Below are 21694 nucleotides of genomic sequence, written 5' to 3'. Positions count from 1 at the left end.
GTGTAAATATTACAGTATATTATTGCCACTTAGTTCATGTTATACGTTTACAAGTTTGTTTCTAGAAATATTAAAATCCTCAAAGTGGTGGACCTGCACTATTACCCCCCCCCCCCCATATTTATGTTAGATGTTAATTAACTATTAGTTATAAAGATAGTCTTTGAATTTAAATATAGTCTAATATAGTGTGTTGGCTCGACATTAATTCCGTGGTTTTCGATGAATAAATATCCATTGCAAGTTTCAGTCTTCAGAAGAAAAACTTTTCTTAACTATTTTTTAATAATGATAATAATAATAATAATAAAATTCAAGACATGTCAAAAGCATCAAAATAAGAAAACAATGTGTCTGAATAAGGGTCCTAATAAGCACAGTGGATTGCCTTTTGTCTGAATGGTGCTCATGACATAAATGTGTCTTGCCTCTGTAAAATTATATTTTGAGCAAAACTGAGGAAGCTCCCAGTGAAACCTGGAGCTGATTGGCCCTGCCATAGTAGGATTACAAATTCTTCAGAGGACTCCACCCACAGTTTTGCTGCACCTTGCTGCTCCTGCGCCTCCAGTTGTGCTCGTTTTTCCTGTGACACTAATGCGGCTGCTCAGATACAAATAATGAATGAGGCTGGAGAGGGTGAAGAGGAATTTCTGTTTCTACGGACGGTGAGTCACTAATTTCAAACATGTGAGGCTTATTAATTATCCCCATCAGAGTCATGCACTGTGGCCCAAATTGCCCCACAAGTTTAATTACGAATCAAAGCTGGTAGGGAAGCCATTGAGGTTTTTTTTTTTGATGAATACCTCTGTAATCCAGGATTAAATGGTTTTGGTGAGTGTATATACAGCTAGCATTGGTCACATTATGGTATCCCTCTCTCATTATCCTGGCCTTGTAGTTGTTTTTGTTATTGATATTGTGTTTTTGCTCTTGTAATAACGTCAATCTGCTGTTTAGGATCAAGTGTAACTTCATGATGCATGTCCATCACTCCTAATCCAGTGAGGAACTCGATTAAAATAAAATCCCACATTTGATGTCATTGTTAATATAAAGTGTACTGTGCTGTTTTCGTGTATTGAGTGATGCTAAAGAAAGACCAAAAGGGACTTGTTGAACTGAAACAGCAAGGCGTTATCATTGATCCCTGGTTGTAAGTTTTCTTCTAACAGCTTGTAATCTTTGCCCTGTGATAAGGGCATGTCACTGGCAGAGCGTCTGGCAAGGAGATGAAATGCATACATGGGTTACTCACTAGCCCCATTAATTTTGACTGAACCAAAGACAGTTTGCTCTATCGGATATCATTCATGGTTTCAGGATGAAATGCAGAGTTCCCAAAGGGCATTTTATAAGCATAGTGAAGACATGCTGAAGCCTCCTTTTGACAAACCTGCACAGCTTTTCCCCCAGTGACATTTGGGTTAATTGTTTTTGGACAAAGAGTTTTCACTTGCAATAATCAACCTAGAATGTAGACTTGGTCCTCTGACCATCCGCATGCCTCTCAGTGTCTCTGTAATAGACAGTGTGTTTGACTGACTGCAGAGTACTGCTGATAAAGTGGAGAGGGGCTGAATCACGGGTCAGACAAGTGCAATATCATCCCAAAATAGAGGGCTGCAGCCTGGCCACTGAGAGGTGTCCTGGCTGAGGTCCAGAGACCGGTTGTCTGTTGCTTTTGTCCACAGTTCCTTAAATAGCTCGAGATGCCTAATTTATTTGATGTGTTCCATGTGACACTGACATGGAGATAAGATAAATGGTAAGTGACGGAGAGCTACTGTACCCGCTGTTGTATTGAGGCCATGCTATTATTGTACAATGCATAAAAAATTTATGCGACATCGGTCATTAAGTAATTACGGTAATACCGAAAGCCATCCATGCCACTGTCTCTTTTTTGACTATACCATTGTTTCAAACAATGACAAAAGAACAAAAAAAAAAAAAAAAGATGAAATGCTTCCTGAACAGCAGACGTAAAAGCTGGTTCGAGAAAATCAGGTTGCATCGAGCTCACAAGCGGAAAAATGTCTAAATATCTAGCTGCAACCACAAATAGTATATTTGAGCCAAAGCTGGTTCCTGTTCTTAATCAAAATATATTAATTTGGTGAGATGTCATCTAAATCCCAAGCAGGACATTTCCTTCTCTGATATAGTTGTCTTAGTGACAACGCTGTGCATGTTTCTGTCAGGGGGATGAGGTGGTTTTGCAGAGTACCTTCACCTACCACGAGGAACATGTGAAGCTCTGTCTCGCTGCCGAGGGATTTGGCAGCAGACTCTGCAGGCTTGAGCCCACCTCCAACTGCAAGGTAAAAACCTCCAACGTGGTGGCTGCTGCTTTCTTCCTTACTGCCAGTACACAATATGTTTGAGGATAATATGATATAAAATCTCTATAGTCTTAATTTCTTTCTTTCAAGCTTAATTGAATACACTTTTTTTTTTTTAAGATTTCCAATTTTTGCTACACAACTCAAATCTTGTCTTTTTTCTCTCTAAGAATGTTCCACCAGACTTGTCTACATGTGACTTTGTCCTGGCTCAGTGTCTCTCTGTCCGAGCCCTGCAGGAGATGCTCACCCACAGCCAGCACCTGGCTGCAGAGGTTAGTCTTCCTTTCATTGCCAGGACACACCCACTCTAAAACACAACTTATTTAAAAAAATGTTTTGCAGAAATAGCCAACATCTAGCCATACATCCTTTCCTTTAAATTCATTTTTTCTGCACGTTCACTTAATTTTAATGAAGCCTTGTGTTTTATTCAGAAGTAAGCCGAGTCTCACACCATTGTTATAAAAGATAAAGTGCATGAAAACTTGAATATGGCCATTCATTTGATAACAAACTGTGGTTTTCAGGCGGGGACTGGAGGAAGTCATCGCACTCTTTTGTATGGCCAGGCGGTGTTGTTCTTTCACCTATATAGTGGCATGGTGAGCCCTTCTCATGTATTCCACACATTCATCACAAGGACGCAGTTCTGTTTTGTCATGGTATCTGAGATATCTATTGCACATTTCCTTCCCAGTATCTCAGCTGCTTGTCTTCGTCGCAGTCTTCGACTGACAAACTGGCTTTTGATGTCGGTCTGCAGGAGGACAAAGGAGGTATGAGACATTTCAGAAACATTAAAAACACCAAATTGTTGTCCGTGCAGGTAAAAAATTCGTATGTTTTTGTTGTTGCCAATATTTTAAATTCATGTTTCTTTTTGGTGTATGTGCATGTGTATGACTCAGGCGAGGCATGTTGGTGGACGGTCCACCCAGCATCTAGACAGCGGTCAGAAGGTGAAAAGGTGCGTGTTGGAGATGACCTCATACTCGTCAGCGTGTCTTCAGAAAGATATCTGGTGAGTTCATCAAGGAGTAGAAAATGGACCTTGTTGAGCTGGCATGGTGTGTCAGTGGACATTATCTATTGTCAAGGGTCTTTTGCATCAGAGTTGTAGATGTAGACTGTGTTGGTGGATGTCTCTCAGGGTTCGTGGTTCCTGTCTGAATCACATTGAACTGAACACATATGTGACCAAATAAACATTCACATTTTTTTCAGGACGCACGTTCCGTGCAGCCATTTCCCTGCACATATCATGATCTGGTCTGGATTTTTCCTTCCTGATTCAGGGTGTCTGGGTGTTTTTGTCCTCAGATTGATGACATGAGGTTGTAAAGACAACAGCTTCTTAGTGTGATCTGAGCTCAGGCTGGACCGCACTTGTTTTTCTGTGTGAAGACAGTCCGTCCGACTGCATTAACCTTCCCCACCAGCCCCGACCGACTTTAAACTCCGTATTGAGGACGTTGAGGTCTTTGAAGGCTTTCCGTGCCTGCAGCTGAGTAACCGCTCTAGTTCGATTCATTCTGTCTTTATGATTCTTAGTCAGTAAAGATTCCCTCTCCTCTCTCTGTCTGTAAAACCACTTTCAGGGCCATGGTACAATCTCCCCGGACTCTTTGTGCTTTTCAGACCTTTTGTGCTCTGAATCTTCTTACTTTGCACTCAGTGAAACACAGTAGTTACAGCTATAAGTTTCAGCTACATTGATTGCCATCAGGTAAAAAAATTGCAGTCATCACTAACACATACCGTTATCTGGATATGAGGAATATTTTTATTTTGTAAGATGCAATTTCTATCACACTTTGTTTATTGACCTTTACAAGACGAAGGAGACCAGATATCTCTTTTTCCTTCAACCCTGAATGTAAGAAAACCTCACCTTTTCAGACCAATTTCTTCTGCTAAAAAACAAAAAAACCAAAACCGTGGTTATATATTAGGACCTATATGGTAATTGAGAATGAATACTTATAACCCGTTATAAAGTTTGGCTTCAGAAGCAGAATTTGCATATAAACATCATGAATGTTTATTCAAATAGTAACTGTTTTGTGGTGTATTTATTATTGGCTTCTTAGAAATCCTAGCAAGCCATTGTGAGTTCCCTGGCATTTACTGGGCGGCCCAATGTGTAGGCATCACAATGTTTAATACCTTAAGTTGACTAAAATGGATAATAAAATGCTACCTGTACTTTTTTTTCCCCTTGCCTTTTTTCCTTCCATCTTTCACAATCATTTTACTTGTTTAGAAATCACTCCACCGCAGTCAATGACCTTTATCTCTTCTAATTTCATGCAACATGTGGTGTGTCTGCCCCTGATTATTTACAATAACAGCGTATGATAACGGTCTTTGTGAAGGGAAAATCAGCGGTTGTTTTTATTGTTGATTACCCTGATTTTTATTATTAACATTCTGTACCATTCTGTTTCCCCCCCCCCAGCACCTCTCCTTTGGCGCTGGATGTGACAACAAAAGCTTGAGTGATAGTTTGGTTGTGAATGCAGCTTTCCAGCAGACGCTCTGGAGTGTTGCTCCCATCTGCTCCGGAGGTGCAGTGGCTCAAGGCAAGGTTTCTTTTTGTTTATGCCTCATAGACAAACACAAAATTGCTCAGACTCTGTTTGTGCCCGCTTATGTGCTGTAAATTTGGCAGCCCCATAGTGTGAATACGTTTATTAAAGTATTTGAAAACTAAGTGAAGAAGACAACTTCAAACTTTCGTTTCCAAAACTTTTCTGTAAATTATGAACACCCAAGTTTCTGTATGAGGTCGTTTTTCAAATCGTAGATTCCAGCCAGATCTCGGATGAATACAAAGAATATTCAGTAAGCAGCATCAAACAGATTAAAACAGCGCTATAGTGAAGGCCTTGAATAGTTTTGAGAATTTGAAATGCTTTCTCTCTCGGTGCATTTGGACTTGTATTTTGCTTGCAAATTTAGATTGATGTGAAAATATTAAATTGGTCTTGTTTAATTGACTGTACAGTTCAATAAAGTGAACAAAACACAACCTGGGCTGACTACATAACGTGCCAATGAACTGTAAAGTTAAAAAGGCACTAAGGCCACATGTAATGGTGTTCTGTTGTGCAAACTGTGGCTGCAGATTGGATACAAGCTTATTGAAATGCAGTTGTCGCTAACCCTAACTCTGTTTCAAGTGTATTTTTGTTGTGTTAATTCTAGGTTACCTGAAGGGGGGCGAAACATTGCGGCTCCTCCACAGCCATAGCGATGCCTGTTTGACTATTCCCTCTGCAGAGCAAGGAGACGAGCGTCAGAGGTAAGGTCACAACCACCAGTGTCCTCCAGTGTCAGCTCTTGAAAATGTCCTGCACGTGTTGAGCGTGACGATGCCTGTGTTCCTCTTCTAGGATAATGCATTATGAGATTGGATCGGTGTCCAGCCATGCCCGCTCCCTGTGGAGGCTGGACATTCATCGTGTCGTGTAAGAGTATGAGGGGTTAGGGCGGTCAGTTCTTTAAAACAATGTGGTTCAATTGAACTTAAAATAGCCTCTGAAAAATAAATAAATATAATAATAATCCTTGAAACAGTGCAACATGACCTCATTATTTACTTTATTAACTCAATGTCCTCACTCCACCCCTGCCTCCCCACCTTCCAACAAATGCATTGATTTTTTGGGGTTTCTTTGTTTGTCGCCCTTACCTTGCTCTCAATAAAACATCCCTAAAACACTTAAGGTGACACTTCAATTGAGAAACTTTTGTATTTGGTACATAGAACGCACGGTAGAATGAAACGTCTCCCTGAACAGAAAGGGATAGACCACTGATACAACACGAAGCAGCTCCGACAGCTTTGCAATAAAAAAAACGTCGCAAAGTCAAATGGAACAGACAGCCGTGCTAAATTAATCTAATATATTGTAATGTCCACCTACAGATTTGTTGAAACTCAAGTGAAAGACAGCTGCTTTTTACAAAGTGGGCAAATCGTATTGTCTTTTTTGTCGGTTGCTCCTATGTAGACATTTCAGACAATTACAACTTCAACATGATCATTCCAACACATATTTGAATGAATGTTAAAAAAATTAAAGAAAAATAGTGGCCGCCGTCATGATCCATTCATAAGGTACCATTAAACAATACATTTCATCAAGCTACTTTTCAAGACAATTCAAGTCACATGATTTGTATAGTTGTTTCATAAAAGACTCGCACCATGTAATATTGCTGGAATGCAACATCATTTCCAAGTATTTAAAGACAGTCCATGTTTTTGTTTGTTTTTTGTTCTCTTATTCATTCAAATCACAACTTAAAGCAACAAAAATAATAAATGCTCACTTTTGGTGTTTCTCAGTTGGAGCGGCAGACATACATGCTGGGGACAGCCGTTCAGACTGTGTCATGTGACCACTGGGAGGTACTTGGGACTGACCGAGGACAGAGGCCTGTGCCTGGTGGACCAGGACAAGGCTGACATTAACACCACTTCCTTCTGCTTCCGATCATCGAAGGTCTGGAGTTGCCTCAGAAGCACCTTGGTTGTTTTTATGATTTTTGAGCTCATTATCCGCATATGTCAATGGAGATGCTGAGATATTTACTGGGAGTGACCAGAGGATTGAAAACGAATAGATAAGGACAGAGATGATCCCTGAAGGGCGAAAGATGAAAAACTTTACACTAAACCATCATTAGTATCACATCTGTAATGCACCGACACAAACGTTTAATAAAGCCGGATGTGACACATGCAATGTGATTTAAATAAAATATGTTTTTAATATTTCCGCCCTCTAGGAGAAGCTTGACAGTGGCACAAAGACTAATGTTGATGGGATGGGAGTCCCGGAAATAAAGTATGGAGATTCCATTTGTTATGTTCAACATGTGGACTCTGGGCTTTGGCTCACGTACCAGGCTGCTGATGCAAAGTCCCGCATAGGAGTGTCTCAGCGAAAGGTAGCGAAATATCACAAATAAATATATTCATTATTGATTACCCAAAAGTATAAAAAGTCATTTTCTATAACTGGACAGACACTTGTTTTCTTCAACACAGTAAAATTCACTGAATAATGTTCTCAGGCAATTCTGCACAGCGAGGGCCACATGGACGATGGACTGACATTATCTCGCTCTCTGAGGGAAGAATCTCACACTGCCAGACTAATCCGGAGTGCCATTCTCCTCCTCACACGCTTCATAAGGTATTGGAAGCCGGATTAAGACCTTCAGTCAATCAGGAGTGGGGTTGGGGTTCAATAACACAGTCTGACAGTTTGAAGAATGTTTGCTGCGGCATCGACTCTCCCCAATACCAGGATGGAAACTGAATGTTGCACTACGTGGTCGTCTGTGAGTGAATTGAAAGGACTGGAAAGTGAGGCAACATTTAACTGAAAATGTTGAGAGATCATTTTACTTACAATGCATTAAATCGACCCAGACTTGATAAATTAATATTTCACATTTTGTCTTTAATGATTTTCTAAATCTGTCTTGGCAGTGCAATAAAGAGCTAATGCAAAAATGGTATATATGAGATTTTTTAATATATTTCAGTACGAGAGTGAGTTATGCTATACACTTGATATCATGTTTTACTCAAATATTGTGAGTAACACTCATTTGAGTAATACTGAGTAATACTCGTTTGAATTATTTTATAATGTATTCATTGAAATGGTTTTTATGTACCGAGCAGTATGAAGTTCTTCATTACTGTATTAGTGTGGTTGGCACTGGGAAGTCCAGATACATTTTTGCTTCTGCCTGTTTATGGCTGGGTTTGTGTCTACCGCTGCACGCTTTTGCCATCTTGTGGTTGTAATGTTGCTTCACTGTAATGTGCAATATGTGCTTTTTGTCTGTCAGACTGATGATTATATTTGAAATGTGTAGTAGTTTGTCCCCATTGTTACATTGGCAACTAGTTAGCACATCTTAATGCCTTCAACCTGATAAAGTCTCTATATAAAAATCTATAGAAGAATTAATTCAGGTGTCATTACTTGGTTATAAATCTGTGTCTCACACAATAGGATTTAAGGTATTTTAGTTTAAAAAAAAGAGAATGGGGGACAAAAACGACTTCTCACCCTTCATGCAGGAAGCTGGATGGATTTAATCAAGAAGGAAATCTTCCTTCTGTCAACCTGTCAATGGAGACGGTGACATGTAGTCTCCAGGATCTGATAAACTATTTCCAGCCTCCACTGGATGGGCTCAGCCATGAAGCGAAACAGAACAACATGACAGCACTGAAGAATCGACAGAATATGTTTCAGGAGGAGGTCAGTCTATATGTGTGAATTTTCATTATATTTGATGTGGGTTTTGGTTTTTTTTTCCCCCCCACATTTTTTTTTCTTTGTCCTCTTTGAAGTACATAATTTTTTCTTCTCAGGGTGTGATAGATTTGGTCCTGGATTGCATTGACCGCCTCCACCAGAACGGAGGCACTTTGCATTTTGCAGAAGCTGCTCCGAGTGACACAGTAGAAGAATGGGAGACCATCCTCAACTGTTTCTATGACCTTCTGGGTGAGCATTGGCATAATCCTGTCAAATTTAGGGAAATATTGCATTTCTCAAATCTCATTGATATAGTTTGGATACATACATTTTCTGATATTTAACCAATTGGAAACATTCACTTGCACCAAGCTGGTCTTTCCTTTTCTCTCTCTCCCCCTAAAGCTGCTCTGATTCGGGGAAACCGGACAAACTGTGCACACTTTTCAAGTTCTCTAGATTGGCTCATCAGCCGGCTGGACAGATTGGAGGCCTCGACTGGTCGGTTGGATTTTAGGAATTTAATTAAAAATACCAGTTAAAGTACATATGATGCATGCAATATGAATTTTTGTGTTTTTGTTTTAATTTTTTTACGTCGACAATTCTACAGCGAAATGCTTCTGTTATACACTGTCAACATGTGTCTACATTAACAGCAGATATACATGTTGATATTCTGGGGTTCACAGGGGTTTTGGAGGTTCTGCACTGTGTCCTTGAAGAAAGTCCCGAAGCTCTCAGTATCATCAGAGATGGACACATTCAATCTATCATCTCATTTCTAGACAGGCATGGGTGCAACCACAAGGTAATATGTTGCATGATATCCCTTAAGGGGGTTGAGTGCACATTTTTCAGGGTATGGCATTCCGCACTTTTTTATTTTTTATTGTGAAAACAGTGAATCTGTAAAGACGCCAAAATGTATTGTGCACTAATGTGGGACTCTGGTAACCACACACTAATACCACACACGCAATTATCCTAAAAATATAAAATTCACTTACAAGCCGGGATGAAAAGCTATGTTGGCTTCAGTTTATTGTTCACACTTTGTGTAGTCCTGCTGTCTTCATTGAGGGTGTTCCACAAATGCATATCACAGCTATAAAATGATGTGTCACAATGGGTTTTTGTTCTAACTTTAGGTGCAATTAAAAGGCATGCGTAATCTGGCCAACAAGGTGACATTTGTTATCTGTGAGAAATTATGACATTAACTGACATACATAGATTTGACCCACAGGGGGTATAACTTAGTTTCCTTAAACTTTAGGTTGTATTAAAGTGATCAGAATTAGGACGTAGAAATGTGTTTTCATTAAAGATAATTTCTAGAATTCGAGTTATTCTGATCATAACATGATCTCAACTATTAGAATTTTGAGCTCCAGCCACATGTTTTATGTCTTTGAAGAAGTAAATAAAAAAAAAAAATCCACTGTGTTCTGTAAGTTTAACTGAAGTATAGTCTTGTTGAAATTGTAATGCTTTTATTCAAATTTCAGGTTTGCTGTGTCGTGAAAGGATAGTTCATTAAATAGGAACTTTTCAATGATATACTGCTACTTTGTTGCACTAAGACAACGATTTTGAGTTCTCTTCATTTATATATTATTATGCCATTATTTAATGGTCTGGCCCACTTGAGATCAAATTGCTCTTTATTTGGCCCTTGACGTAAGATGAGTTTGACACCCCGGCTCGCGAGGCTCCATACAAATCTGAGCTGCACCACTAGTCACGGCTGGTAAATTTTACTCTGCGTGTGGTTCATTAACATTCAACACAAAACTGACGTGTGTGTGTGTGTGTGTGTGTGTGTGTGTGTGTGTGTGTGTGTGTGTGTGTGTGTGTGTGTGTGTGTGTTTTATCAGCAGCAGTATATCATCAACAATTGGTAATGCTGTCTGAGTGGCATGAAAACAAAAACAAGGATTGATATGAAAGTTTTAAGAATAATTTGGGATAATTTCTTGTTTGCTTATTGAGCTGTTCCTGCATGAAGCGCTGACAGGTTGTGTTCCAGGTGCTGGAGGTGCTGTGCTCCGTGTGTGCGTGCCATGGTGTGGCAGTGCGATCCAATCAGAACCTCATCTGTGACAGTCTGCTGCCAGACAGAGATTTGCTACTCCAAACACGTCTGGTTAATCAGGTCACCAGGTATAATTCACTCTGTTTGTTTGTTTTGTCTTCCTCTCATTTTGTATTTATTTTTGTTCAGTATGTTCTTGATTGTGTCTCTTTTTTATCACTTGTCGCACGCCAAATCAAACATTCAAACTGCACCAGAGTCGAGTGAAATGGTAACAACAAAAATGAATTGCAAAAATTGAATTGCAACAAATATTATGGTCTTATTTCCCTGGATTATTTCGTGCTCCCTCATGCATTGTGTTTACATTTGTACAATGTTTCAAGAAACACTTGAGATTTTATTTTCTCTATTAGAGCTATCTGCTTCACTCTGTTGGACTTAATTGAAGACTTACTTGTCCTCCTTCAGTGTCGCCCCTTCATTTGCTGCACCAGTACATCTTGTCTGAATAGATGAGACCAATAATGTCAGAGCACAGATGTCTTCATCTAGGCCTTGTCCAATGAGACATTGGAAAGTTGCCCAAAGCCTGAGGTGCTATGACTCAATGATTCACTCTGTGGACATTTCTGCGGAAGTTTCCTCATATGTTTTTGCATTTTCAATGTTTTGGCACACTGTGGCACTCTTTTTTTTTTTCCCAGGCAGTTTCCATTTCCCTCTTCCTTTCCTTTTCCCTTTGAGCTTGTTTCTTACTCGATCTGCCCTTTCTCTGTCAGCAGCTGCCTTCTTTTATCAAGCTTTCCTCCATCAGCAGCCATTCGATTCCTTGGGCCTTATAGCTTATTTTGTTTCATATTCCTCACACCTGCTCAGTCCATTCCCCAGCTCTCTTTCTCCTTAAGCCATGTCTCGATCTATCACTTTTATGGCTTGTTCAACTAAATGCTTTATTAGTAAATCTGCTTTCCATCTCTTTTCCTTTTATCTCGTCGGGTTTCCTTCTCTTTTTCCATTTTTTTCTTTATTGCCTGCCACATTTTGTCCAATATTCCAGCTGCTCTTTTGTCCTTTCTCGTTACTTTTCAAATTCCATTTATGTTATCCAATCTGCCACACTAATTTTCTTTGAATTTAAAATAAAAAAGTAGAAGTGTATATACAGTCACAAAGTGCCTAATACTTGTCAAATATAAATTCCCACAACATAATAACCAGCACACTTGGGACAAATTATATTATTATACTCCAAATACTAAATGATTGATTGAGATCTTTTTTGTTTAAAGTTTGCTTTTTGAAGTTGAAGCCAGTTTTCACCTCAAACATTTTCTGACTCAGTGCACCGCAGTGATTTACTGAGTCCGTCTCGCCACCTGCTTCCAGAATGGACAAATATTTGGCAGTGGCACAGCTCCTCTTTACACGTTCATTAAGATAATCTTTAATCATTGCTCCTCAGAAATATCACCATATCCAAGTTTGTATTTTTTACTCGTAACGAGACTGTTATTTTCATCTGTGTATGAGTGTTTAACATGCATTTTGTTTGTCATTGGTTATCGTTATCCCCACACAACTCACTCCACCTCAGCATGAGACCAAACATCTTACTGGCTATGGGGGAAGACTCAGTCCAGCATCGGCGGTGGTACTACGAGCTGGTTGTGGACCATGTGGAACATTTCCTGACATCGGAGCCAACACACCTGCGCGTAGGCTGGGCTTGCGCGAAAGGCTACCGGCCCAGACCCACAGGAGGGGAGGGGTGGGGCGGCAATGGCGTGGGTGATGACCTCTGCTCGTATGGCTTTGATGGACTTCACCTCTGGTCAGGTAAGGATGTGCTAAAATGAAATGAAAGTAAAGTAAAAAGTAAAAAAAAAACAAAAACAAGCTTAAAGTATTTTATCGGTCTGGTCCTCTTGAGAGTAATTTGTCCTGTTTGTGGTCCCCTGAACTAAAACATGTTTGACTCCCCTTTTTTTATTGATGTAGATCTGCAAACCAAATAAATTACATAGTTTTTTGCCAGTATGACATCAAATGTGAAAATTGTGATGGGAGAAGGGCAAGTGCACCCATCTGAGTTGACAGCCTGCCAATCTGATATAAGAGAAACTCAGGCAAATGCTTGTTTTTTTGGACTGTGGGAGGAAACTTGTCCAAAGAAAACTCATATATGCATCAAGAGAACATACAAACTCCCAAGCCCAGACTAAAGGCAGGGATTTTCTCAAAGTAAGGTGTGGGTGTGCCATTAAACCAACGTGTGGCTCTCAGCTCCTCTTCAGTCATGCTTGATCCTCCAGCAGCACCCATTCAACATTTCTGCATTTTCTTTTTTATTAAAACATGTACGCAAAGAGAAGGGCAAATTACATGCAAATGGGATTTTCTGTCTCCTGAATCACAGGCTGCGTGGGTCGCAAAGTCAGCTCTCCCTATCCTCATTTGCTGAGAAACGATGATGTGGTGAGCTGCTGTCTCGACCTCACCGTCCCCTGCATCTCATTCCGGGTGAACGGACTGCCTGTGCAGGGCATGTTGGAGGACTTCAGCGTTGGAGGTCTTCTTCATCCAGTCGTCAGTTTCTCTGCTGGAGTCAGGTCCGTGGTGACAGCATCCATGGGACTGACGGCCTGACAGGCTGTGTTTTACCTTGACCCGTCATTCTGCAGTCAATAGTGCATTGATTTTGACAACTGCAACAATTTGAGAATGAATGGATTTAATTTCAAACTTTAAACGGTCTGTTTAACTGTAATTGTGCTCTGCTGTCGTCTTCTTGCAAAGCAGGGTTCATTTTCTTTTTGGGGGGAGACATGGAGCGTTTCGCTTTCTGCCACCACCTGGTTTCGCTTCATGCTCTGAAGCTCTACTTCCAAAAGTCAAATTAAAAGTTGAACCATGTCAAAAATACATCTTGGCTTGTGAAGAAGGGAAGCAAAAACTGATTGGCCCCCTGGTGCCTGTTTCTCCACCCACCTTCAGTCCCGCACCGATTGACCTCAGTGAGGTAATCAACAGAGATAGATTTTATTTTATTTGCCAATATATACATATTTACATCTGATTCGTGCCGACAGACCTTCTCATATCCATGTTACCTCCATAGGTGGTATTGCCCCTCCAACTTGAAGATATTCGTGAAAAAATGGCAGAGAATATTCATGAGCTGTGGGCAAAAGACAAGCTTGACCTTGGTTGGACGTACGGACCAGTAAGAAAAGTCGCACAGCATCAAAAACATAGATTACAGTACATTGCATAGTCTATCATACCTTTTGCATATGAGACACTGCTTGCGTAGTGGGGAAAAAAATGTCTCTGTCAAATAGGTAAGGGATGAAGGGAAGAAGCATGAACCATGCCTCGTGGAGTTCTCCAAACTTCCAGAACAAGAAAGAAATCAGAATCTCCAGATGGCCCAGGACACGATTAGGTGAGCTCAATCGTGAATAACACTTACAAAATAATCAACAAACCTCCTGCTTTGTTTATTGGAAAAGGGAATGAGTGCTTATTGTTGCGTAGTTGATTTTCTTTCCTTTTCGTACATCAGGACTCTTCTGGCTCTTGGTTTCCACATTGGCTTAAGGGACGATCATGCTGAAGAGCACGTCAAATACACGCGACTTCCAACCAAGTAACCAAAGTCACATTTCATGTTATGCGAAAATACATCATAAACACTTGTACGTTTCAGAAGCCTGTTTCCTCTTTTTTCATCCTTAGATATGAGCAGTTGAGTGGCTACAGACCTGCTCCGGTGGATTTGAGCCGGGTATTCCTTTGCCCAGACCACGAAGAAATAGTGCACCTGCTGGCAGAGAATGAACACAACGTGTGGGCCAGAGAGCGTATCAAACAGGGATGGACCTATGGCAGCCAGCAGGTTTTTGCCTTTTGCTGGGATATCATGCTGATCAGTTACTCCTCAGTAGAAAATACATTTGAACGTGTAATTGATTTGTGAGTCATGATGCAGTGTCGAGGTGTACTTATGTAAAATGTGTCTGCATGAAGAATATCAAGTACTTTATTTACAAAGTCACACCTGAGTATAAGTATCATCTGTTATAAAAGAAATGTGTTAAGAAGAGGGAAAGTAATTACACGTATTAGTGGCACTAGTGTATAACATGAATTTGTTTTTCCATGCCCAGACATAACTGGAGCGTGTATAAGCCTCGGCCAGCAGCTGCTGTTCCAAAACCCATCTGTGAATTTGTTCCTCAGTTCTGCCCGTCATGCTTTTAGTCCGTGATTAGCTTTCTATTGTTTTCTTCATCACAGTAGCAGTTTCTCTGAAGACAACTTGTGAGGGACTGGAGAAAAGCCGACACTCTGAACTCTTTCTGCAGTGAATCTTGTAATTTAAAGTGTGTTTTGGAGATTTTTGTTTTTGAGTTTGGGCTTCATGGAAACTTTTTAGTTTTGCTTTAACAGCATTCTGTTCTTCCAGTGGCCTAAAAATGTTGTATATATGTATTTTTTTTTGCTCGAGAAATGTATATATATATATATATATATATATATATATGTATATATATATATATATATATATATATATATATATATGTATATGTAGTCTTTATTTTGCCACGCACCATACATAATTGCAGGCAGGTTTACAAACACCTATTAAACATTCATTCTTTTTCTTGTTTCACCATTTTGTTGTTTGGATCTTTTTTCTTCTTCTTTTTTCAGGATGTAAAAGCAAAGCGGAGTCCCCACCTCGTGCCCTACGGCCTCCTAGATGAAAGGACTCAGAGAGTGGGCAGAGACGGTGTCAGAGAGGCTGTCTGCACCCTGTTGGCATATGGTTACAGTCTGGAGCCACTCAACCACGAACAAAGTACCTCCCAAAATCTTGTTTAGAATAACGATCAATTACGCCTTTGTCAATGTCACTTTAACATCGTGTAGCTTGTATTATTGGCTGAACCTAACACAGATTCATAGTTGTACTGTTTTGATGAGCATTCAAAATACAGCAGATTTTGTATGGCGAGGACATGATTTAATGGGACTGTAGTGCAAATCAATTTTTTTAGTCCAGCAGATGTCCATATTGTGTCTGTTTCCTGGATTTGCAGCCACATTATCAAAGCCATGTCTCCTCTCTGCTGAGAAGTGCAGAGTGTTCAGACCAGATAAATCTTATGCTGTGACCCGGGGGAAGTGGTATTTTGAATTTGAAATACTGACAGTCGGGAATATGAGAGTGGGCTGGGTCCGGCCAGGCTGCACTCCAGATAAAGAGCTCGGCTCAGATGACCAGGCATATGCCTTTGATGGATCCGAGGTAAGATTCAAACTCATTTCTCAAAATTGCCAGTGAAATCTCAGTCAGAATCACTCTATCAGTCTGTGCAAATCTTAATGGGAAGCTTGAATTTTAGTTTTTGTCAAATTTTAGAGGTGATCTAAAACGAGAATTATTTTTATTTACATTTAAACTGACTCCAAATCTTGTTCTCTTTTATTTGATCATTACAGAATTATCTGTGGCAATAATTTGCTCGAGGTGAAACAAGTATAACCGTCATTTGAATCCTTAATATGTCTTGCATAATTCAACTGTTTGTCTTTGCATTTATCCTTATACAATTGGCAGGGTTTATATTGCATTGGCCTCAACAATGACCATGCGTAATGAATGCCTAAATTTGCTTGAATTTGAGATGATTGTTTTCTGCCTAATTACCCATTCTTAAGGTTTGTTTCCTTGCCTTGTTGTTGCTTTCAGGCTCAGTGGCACCATCAGGGGAGTGAACCTCTGGGCCGTCTGTGGCTCAAAGGTGATGTGGTGGGCTGCATGGTGGACATGACTGAACGCACCATGATGGTCACGCTCAACGGAGAGGCTCTGTTTAATGACAGGGGATCAGAGCTGGCTGCCAAGGACTTTGATATCAGAGATGGTATGTTTTTCTTGATCAGCTTTCTCTATTACATACTGATACTGTCTATTGAACAAAGTCCAGTTTATTATTTTTGGCAGTATTTTTTACCTTTATCCTTCCCCACACTTTCCAGGATTGTTACCCGTGATTAGTGTGGGCGTGAACCAGGTGGGAAGACTAAATCTGGGCTGTCAGGTGGGCTCTTTGAAATACTTTACGACGTGTGGCCTGCAGGAAGGTTATAAGCCTTTCGCTGCCAACATGGCTCGAGACCCAGTCCTGTGGATGAGCTGGAAACAGCCGCAGTTTGCTTCCATCCTGCCCGATGATCACAACTTACAGGTTATTTGACCTCCCTCTGAGCTTTATTTTACCCAATAGTTCAATTAAAATGCCTTTGCACATGTAAAGTACGGTGCAATAATCTTTGCATTTTCTCTACGGAGGCCTCTAGAGTTGAATCGCAAGACTAATTCTGAAGACCTTGTTAAAATCTTCTTTTCAAGGTCACCAGAGTCAGTGGCTCAACGGATTCTCTATCCAGCTTGAGGGTGTCTCAGCGCTTGTTTCCTCACCATGGTGGAGGGGGTGAGATGGGCTTTTTCCGGCTCAGCATGTCCATCGAATGTGCCGCTATCCTTCGTAGCCCTGCGGGCGGTGTGCTTCCAGTGGCCTCCAGCGCTCTCTCTCCAGGTGCAGGCAAGTATTTATGTTCAGACATGTTCTGCTTATCATGAAGTTAACAATATCTGGTATTACACCTATTAAGCCATCCATCCACTCATCCATCCAGGGTGCATCACAATCACAGAGAAAACACAGACAGTCGCACAAGCTCAATTTTAAACCTATTAATATCCCAGCTGCTGATAAACCTCAAACATGGTTTTTGGATTGTGAGAAGAAACCAGAATACCTGTAGGGGAAAAAAAATCCTTACAGGCGCAGAGAGAACAAACAAACTCTACGTAGAAACATTGACTGGTATTGAAATATTGATTTCAGAATCTGTGTCCATGGTAGCAGGTGTTAGCCAAATCCTCCACTGTCTCGATCACTGACACTTTGGCACTTTGACCTTGATAAATCGTCCTGCTTAAGCTCCCAATGTGCTGTGCTGTGATTAATGCCAGTTGTCGTTTCAGGAAGGAAAGAGCACGAGGAGGTGGACTCTGACTTTGAAGTGTTGATGAAGTCGGCCCACGGCTTTGCAGGATCAAGAGATGAGCTCAACTACAAGGACCATACCCAAGATAAAACGTCCAAACTGAAACAACGGTAGATATAGAAAATATTGAGGATATTTCACCAGAAATGTGTCATTTTATATTTAGATGCATCATATCTCATTTGTAATTAAAATTACTTAAAGGTCAGGACATTTTTGATTGGAAATGATACACAATGTCAAAAGTTATGTGCTCTATTGCAGGGATTAAAATATGTTTTTGTTTTTAGGTTCATGCTGAAGAGGAACAAACCAGACTTAGTCAGTAGCAACTCATCTGCACGGCTTCTTGAAGATGTTGTCATTGACAAAGATAATCATGATCAACTCATTCAAAGCTCCAGAGTAAGCATTTTAATTTCTCTTCTCAGCTAATCTCATCACTAAATGATTACCCTTTATAAAAATGAATGGGTGCTATTAATAAAGAGTTGTGTGATACACCAGTTAGTTATCTAACTGTATTAAGCAATATTCATCTACATGCAGCATTCTCCCTTTGCTTTAAGATGTAATTACAAGCCACATTAATCAAACGAGCAAAATGCAAATATCAAACGGTGACAACGAGGGACCTTGCTGTTTCAGTATTACTACTCGGTGAGGGTTCTTCCAGGCCAGGAGCCCTTTAACGTGTGGGTGGGCTGGGTGACCTCTGACTTTCATCAGCACGACACAACGTTTGACCCCAACAATGTCTCGACTGTGACTGTCACTCTGGGAGATGACGGTGGCAAAGTCCGGGAAAGGTCAGTGTGCGGCAACGCTGAGATTAGTGTGGGCAGAATTTGCCAAAAAACTTAAACACTAATTGCTGTCAAAGTTGCTGTGGATCACGGTGGTGATTATGTCTTTGATATTTTACTCAATTTACCGGACTACAGAACAACTGATACGCACAGTTTAGCATTTCTCTTAGTTTGATAACAAAATCATGATAGTGAAAACACATTACTATCCTTCTGCACAGTGTGAAGAGGTGTAACTGTTACATGATCTGTGCTGGAGAGGCGACAGGCCTGTCTCAGAGTCGAAGGAGTGCAGGGTTGGAAATTGGCTGCCTAATTGACACAGCCACTGGTCTGCTCACCTTTACCTCCAATGGAGTGGAGATGTCCACTTTTTATCAAGTAGGTCCCAACAGACTGTACTGATTTATCTGGTCATTTACTGTATTCACTATTTCTTAAAGTGTAATACTTATGGATGTCATTCTTGAGATAATAACCCATAGAAATAATTGAATTCTATTATCATATTTTTTTTGACTTTATTTAATTTTGAAACAGGTGGAGGCGAGCACCAAGCTATTCCCTGCTGTTTTCGCCACGCCCACCACCACCAACATGTTTCAGTTTGAGCTCGGACGAATCAAGGTAATCACTTAGCAATCATATCTAATAGGCATTTTGCAGTATTCTACAAAAAAATACTTTTAACATTCAAAGTACAAGGTTTTGAGTTTGTAGATTTCATTTCTCTGTATGCAAATTATAATTTATTAAAATTGTGCTCCTGTTGGTCTACTGCTGTTCCACTGTCTTCTTCAACACATCTTTTAAACAAATGAGTGTTCCATCATCCAAACTGCAGAAAACCTCTATCCAATACAATCAATGCAATCAAGGGTGTTGGAGCAGGCGCTCCAGGAATCATCCGTGATCCTTGTGTGTTTTTCCGCATCCAGAATGTGATGCCGCTCTCGTCAGGTTTGCTTCGCAGCCAAAGAAGGAATGCCAGTCCTCAGTGTCCTCCAAGGTTTCAGGTCCAGCACCTCAGGCCTGTTTCCTGGACGAGAGCTCCAGAATGTGCTTTGAAAGTGCTCGTTGATTGGCCGGACGAACACCATGGGTGGAGAATCCAATGCTATGATCCAGTGCAAGTCATGGCTCTTCAGATCCCCGATGAAAACAGGTTAAAAAAGTCCACAATAAATACACTATTTTGTTGTTGACCCCAATATGACATTAACATGACATTTTAATACTTTCTTAGCATGTTTTATTCTGCCACATTCACCCATTCACACCAACTCGCACACCAGACAACCGCTTCAAAACACACCTGCACACTATTGGGAGCAGAGTCTCATATAACTACACATTCACAGGTTGAGGATCCAATCATTTATATCGACCTGGAAACTTTTGTTTTGTGATCATTCAGTTGAATAGCTTTGCATCAAATTCGAGGCTCGCAGGCCTCATGTGTCCACTTCAAGCTTGAGATTTACCTAATAGTTCTTTAAAAGTCTAGAAGTAACAATAAACTACACTTATCACAATACATATGATTTTGTGGCCAAAAGGGCACTACCCTGCTATGAGCATGCAATGTTTCCATCTTGATGTTTAGCTTTAGTTTTGGTAGTAAGCAACTGAATTGACATAAATCAGCAAAAACAAAAACAAACAAATGTTATCACATATAACGTAAGGTGTGTTCAATTTAAAATACCAAAATACCCATTAAATTCACCCATATTTAAAAAGCAGATTGCAGTGACAGTGAAATGTGTTGGCATGGCATCTTCCGTCTGATCTTTTAGTCGCTATGTGACGTTGAATCTACAGGTTTATTTTTCAAATTTTTTTTCACCTTTTTCAAGTTTTTCAATTCATCTTTATTCATATAGCGCCGAATACAACAGTGATTTCATTTTCATATTTTAGTAACAGAGAAATGTATTTTAAACAAACAATGAAAAAGGTTAATTGCAAGGACACTAGTGTGCCTCTGTGCTATGTTATTTAACTCTGAAGCTTCAACCAGCCCTTTCAAAAATCCCATGGTGATGCGCTTGATGAAAATGAGTTTGACACCCTTGTTAAGAACTTTGAATTGATTTCAAACAAGTCGCAACGATGAAATGAGTTTTATTTATAAATTTTTCGTGTTACGCAGGTCTGTAGACATTTTGGAACTGTCTGAACTTCAAGACCTCTTGACGTTTCACCGTCACACCCTCCTCCTGTACTGCTCTTTGGGAGCTCTCGGCAACACCAGAGTTTGCCACGCACTCTGCAGTTATGTGGACCAGTCGCAGATCCTTCATACTATTCAGAATCCACACCTTCCCGGCCCGCTCCGCTCTGCGTTTTATCAGCTGCTGATTCAGGTGTCTGTTTGCGCTCTATCTTTATACTATAAAAATTTGAATGGACCTAATATAGCTCTTACTTCAATAACATTTCTTCCTCCAGGTGTTTCTCAGCAGCCACACTACAGCATGTCTGATGATGAACAATGAATACATCGTTCCTATGACTGAAGGAATCGGAGAAATCACCCTTTATTCCAGTTCTGATAGTCAAGAGGAAAGCTTCCCTCCAGAGGGGATTCCCAGCATCAGTCATAGCACCTCTCTCAAACCTCGGATGCATTTTTCATCTCCTTGTTTTGTCAGGAGTGATGGTGTGGACAGAGCTGGCGGAGTTGAAATACCCTGCACAGACAGCCCAGAAATCCCTCTGGACATATTGAAAAATCTGACTGTAGAAATGCTGACTGCTGGAGTTTGTGCTGTGAGGCAGGAGGTGAGGGATCCTGCGGGAGGCAACATTGAGCTTCTGCTTGTACCTTTACTGCGACTCTTCTATAGCCTTCTGGTTATGGGGGTATTCAGCGATGAGGACTTCTGCAAGGTTCTCACACTGTTGGAGCCAGACGTGTTCTCCATGAATACTGAAACCTCTGAGGAAGAGGAGGACGAGACAGAGGAGGAAGATGAAGGAGAAGTTGGTGATGACAAAAAAGTTGAAAACAAACTGGGGCTCCTTCAACTGAAGCTGCCAGAAGCTGTCAAACTTGAGGTGAATGAACCAAAAACAGTATTTTTTTGTACTTTTTGTGATGAAAGAAATTCA

At 40.5% G+C, this 21694-nt stretch overlaps 1 protein-coding gene across 1 annotated transcript in view; it reads left to right on the top strand.

Moving 5' to 3' along the window:
• Nucleotides 1-620: 620 nt before the first annotated feature.
• Nucleotides 621-21694, top strand: part of LOC308138369 (ryanodine receptor 2-like) — a gene marked incomplete at both ends in the record, with an annotated part of 61502 nt that continues 40428 nt past the window's right edge. Inside the window, 37 exons of the mRNA XM_080507453.1 lie at nt 621-668; nt 2208-2327; nt 2519-2623; nt 2879-2953; nt 3049-3127; nt 3260-3372; nt 4810-4933; nt 5559-5655; nt 5747-5821; nt 6706-6862; nt 7149-7310; nt 7437-7558; nt 8461-8644; nt 8758-8893; nt 9050-9145; nt 9337-9455; nt 10677-10810; nt 12280-12521; nt 13102-13294; nt 13485-13704; nt 13804-13908; nt 14027-14130; nt 14251-14334; nt 14424-14583; nt 15402-15549; nt 15791-15999; nt 16444-16618; nt 16734-16942; nt 17107-17293; nt 17734-17878; nt 18059-18173; nt 18417-18577; nt 18799-18958; nt 19118-19204; nt 19516-19742; nt 20733-20946; nt 21032-21640. Coding sequence (XP_080363579.1) covers nt 621-668; nt 2208-2327; nt 2519-2623; nt 2879-2953; nt 3049-3127; nt 3260-3372; nt 4810-4933; nt 5559-5655; nt 5747-5821; nt 6706-6862; nt 7149-7310; nt 7437-7558; nt 8461-8644; nt 8758-8893; nt 9050-9145; nt 9337-9455; nt 10677-10810; nt 12280-12521; nt 13102-13294; nt 13485-13704; nt 13804-13908; nt 14027-14130; nt 14251-14334; nt 14424-14583; nt 15402-15549; nt 15791-15999; nt 16444-16618; nt 16734-16942; nt 17107-17293; nt 17734-17878; nt 18059-18173; nt 18417-18577; nt 18799-18958; nt 19118-19204; nt 19516-19742; nt 20733-20946; nt 21032-21640 — 5700 coding nt within the window. The remainder of the gene's footprint in view (nt 669-2207; nt 2328-2518; nt 2624-2878; nt 2954-3048; nt 3128-3259; nt 3373-4809; nt 4934-5558; nt 5656-5746; nt 5822-6705; nt 6863-7148; nt 7311-7436; nt 7559-8460; nt 8645-8757; nt 8894-9049; nt 9146-9336; nt 9456-10676; nt 10811-12279; nt 12522-13101; nt 13295-13484; nt 13705-13803; nt 13909-14026; nt 14131-14250; nt 14335-14423; nt 14584-15401; nt 15550-15790; nt 16000-16443; nt 16619-16733; nt 16943-17106; nt 17294-17733; nt 17879-18058; nt 18174-18416; nt 18578-18798; nt 18959-19117; nt 19205-19515; nt 19743-20732; nt 20947-21031; nt 21641-21694) is intronic.

Source organism: Blennius ocellaris, assembly GCF_963422515.1.
Source record: "Blennius ocellaris genome assembly, chromosome: 13".
Taxonomy (NCBI): domain Eukaryota; kingdom Metazoa; phylum Chordata; class Actinopteri; order Blenniiformes; family Blenniidae; genus Blennius; species Blennius ocellaris.
This window is presented reverse-complemented; position numbering and strand designations above follow the sequence as displayed.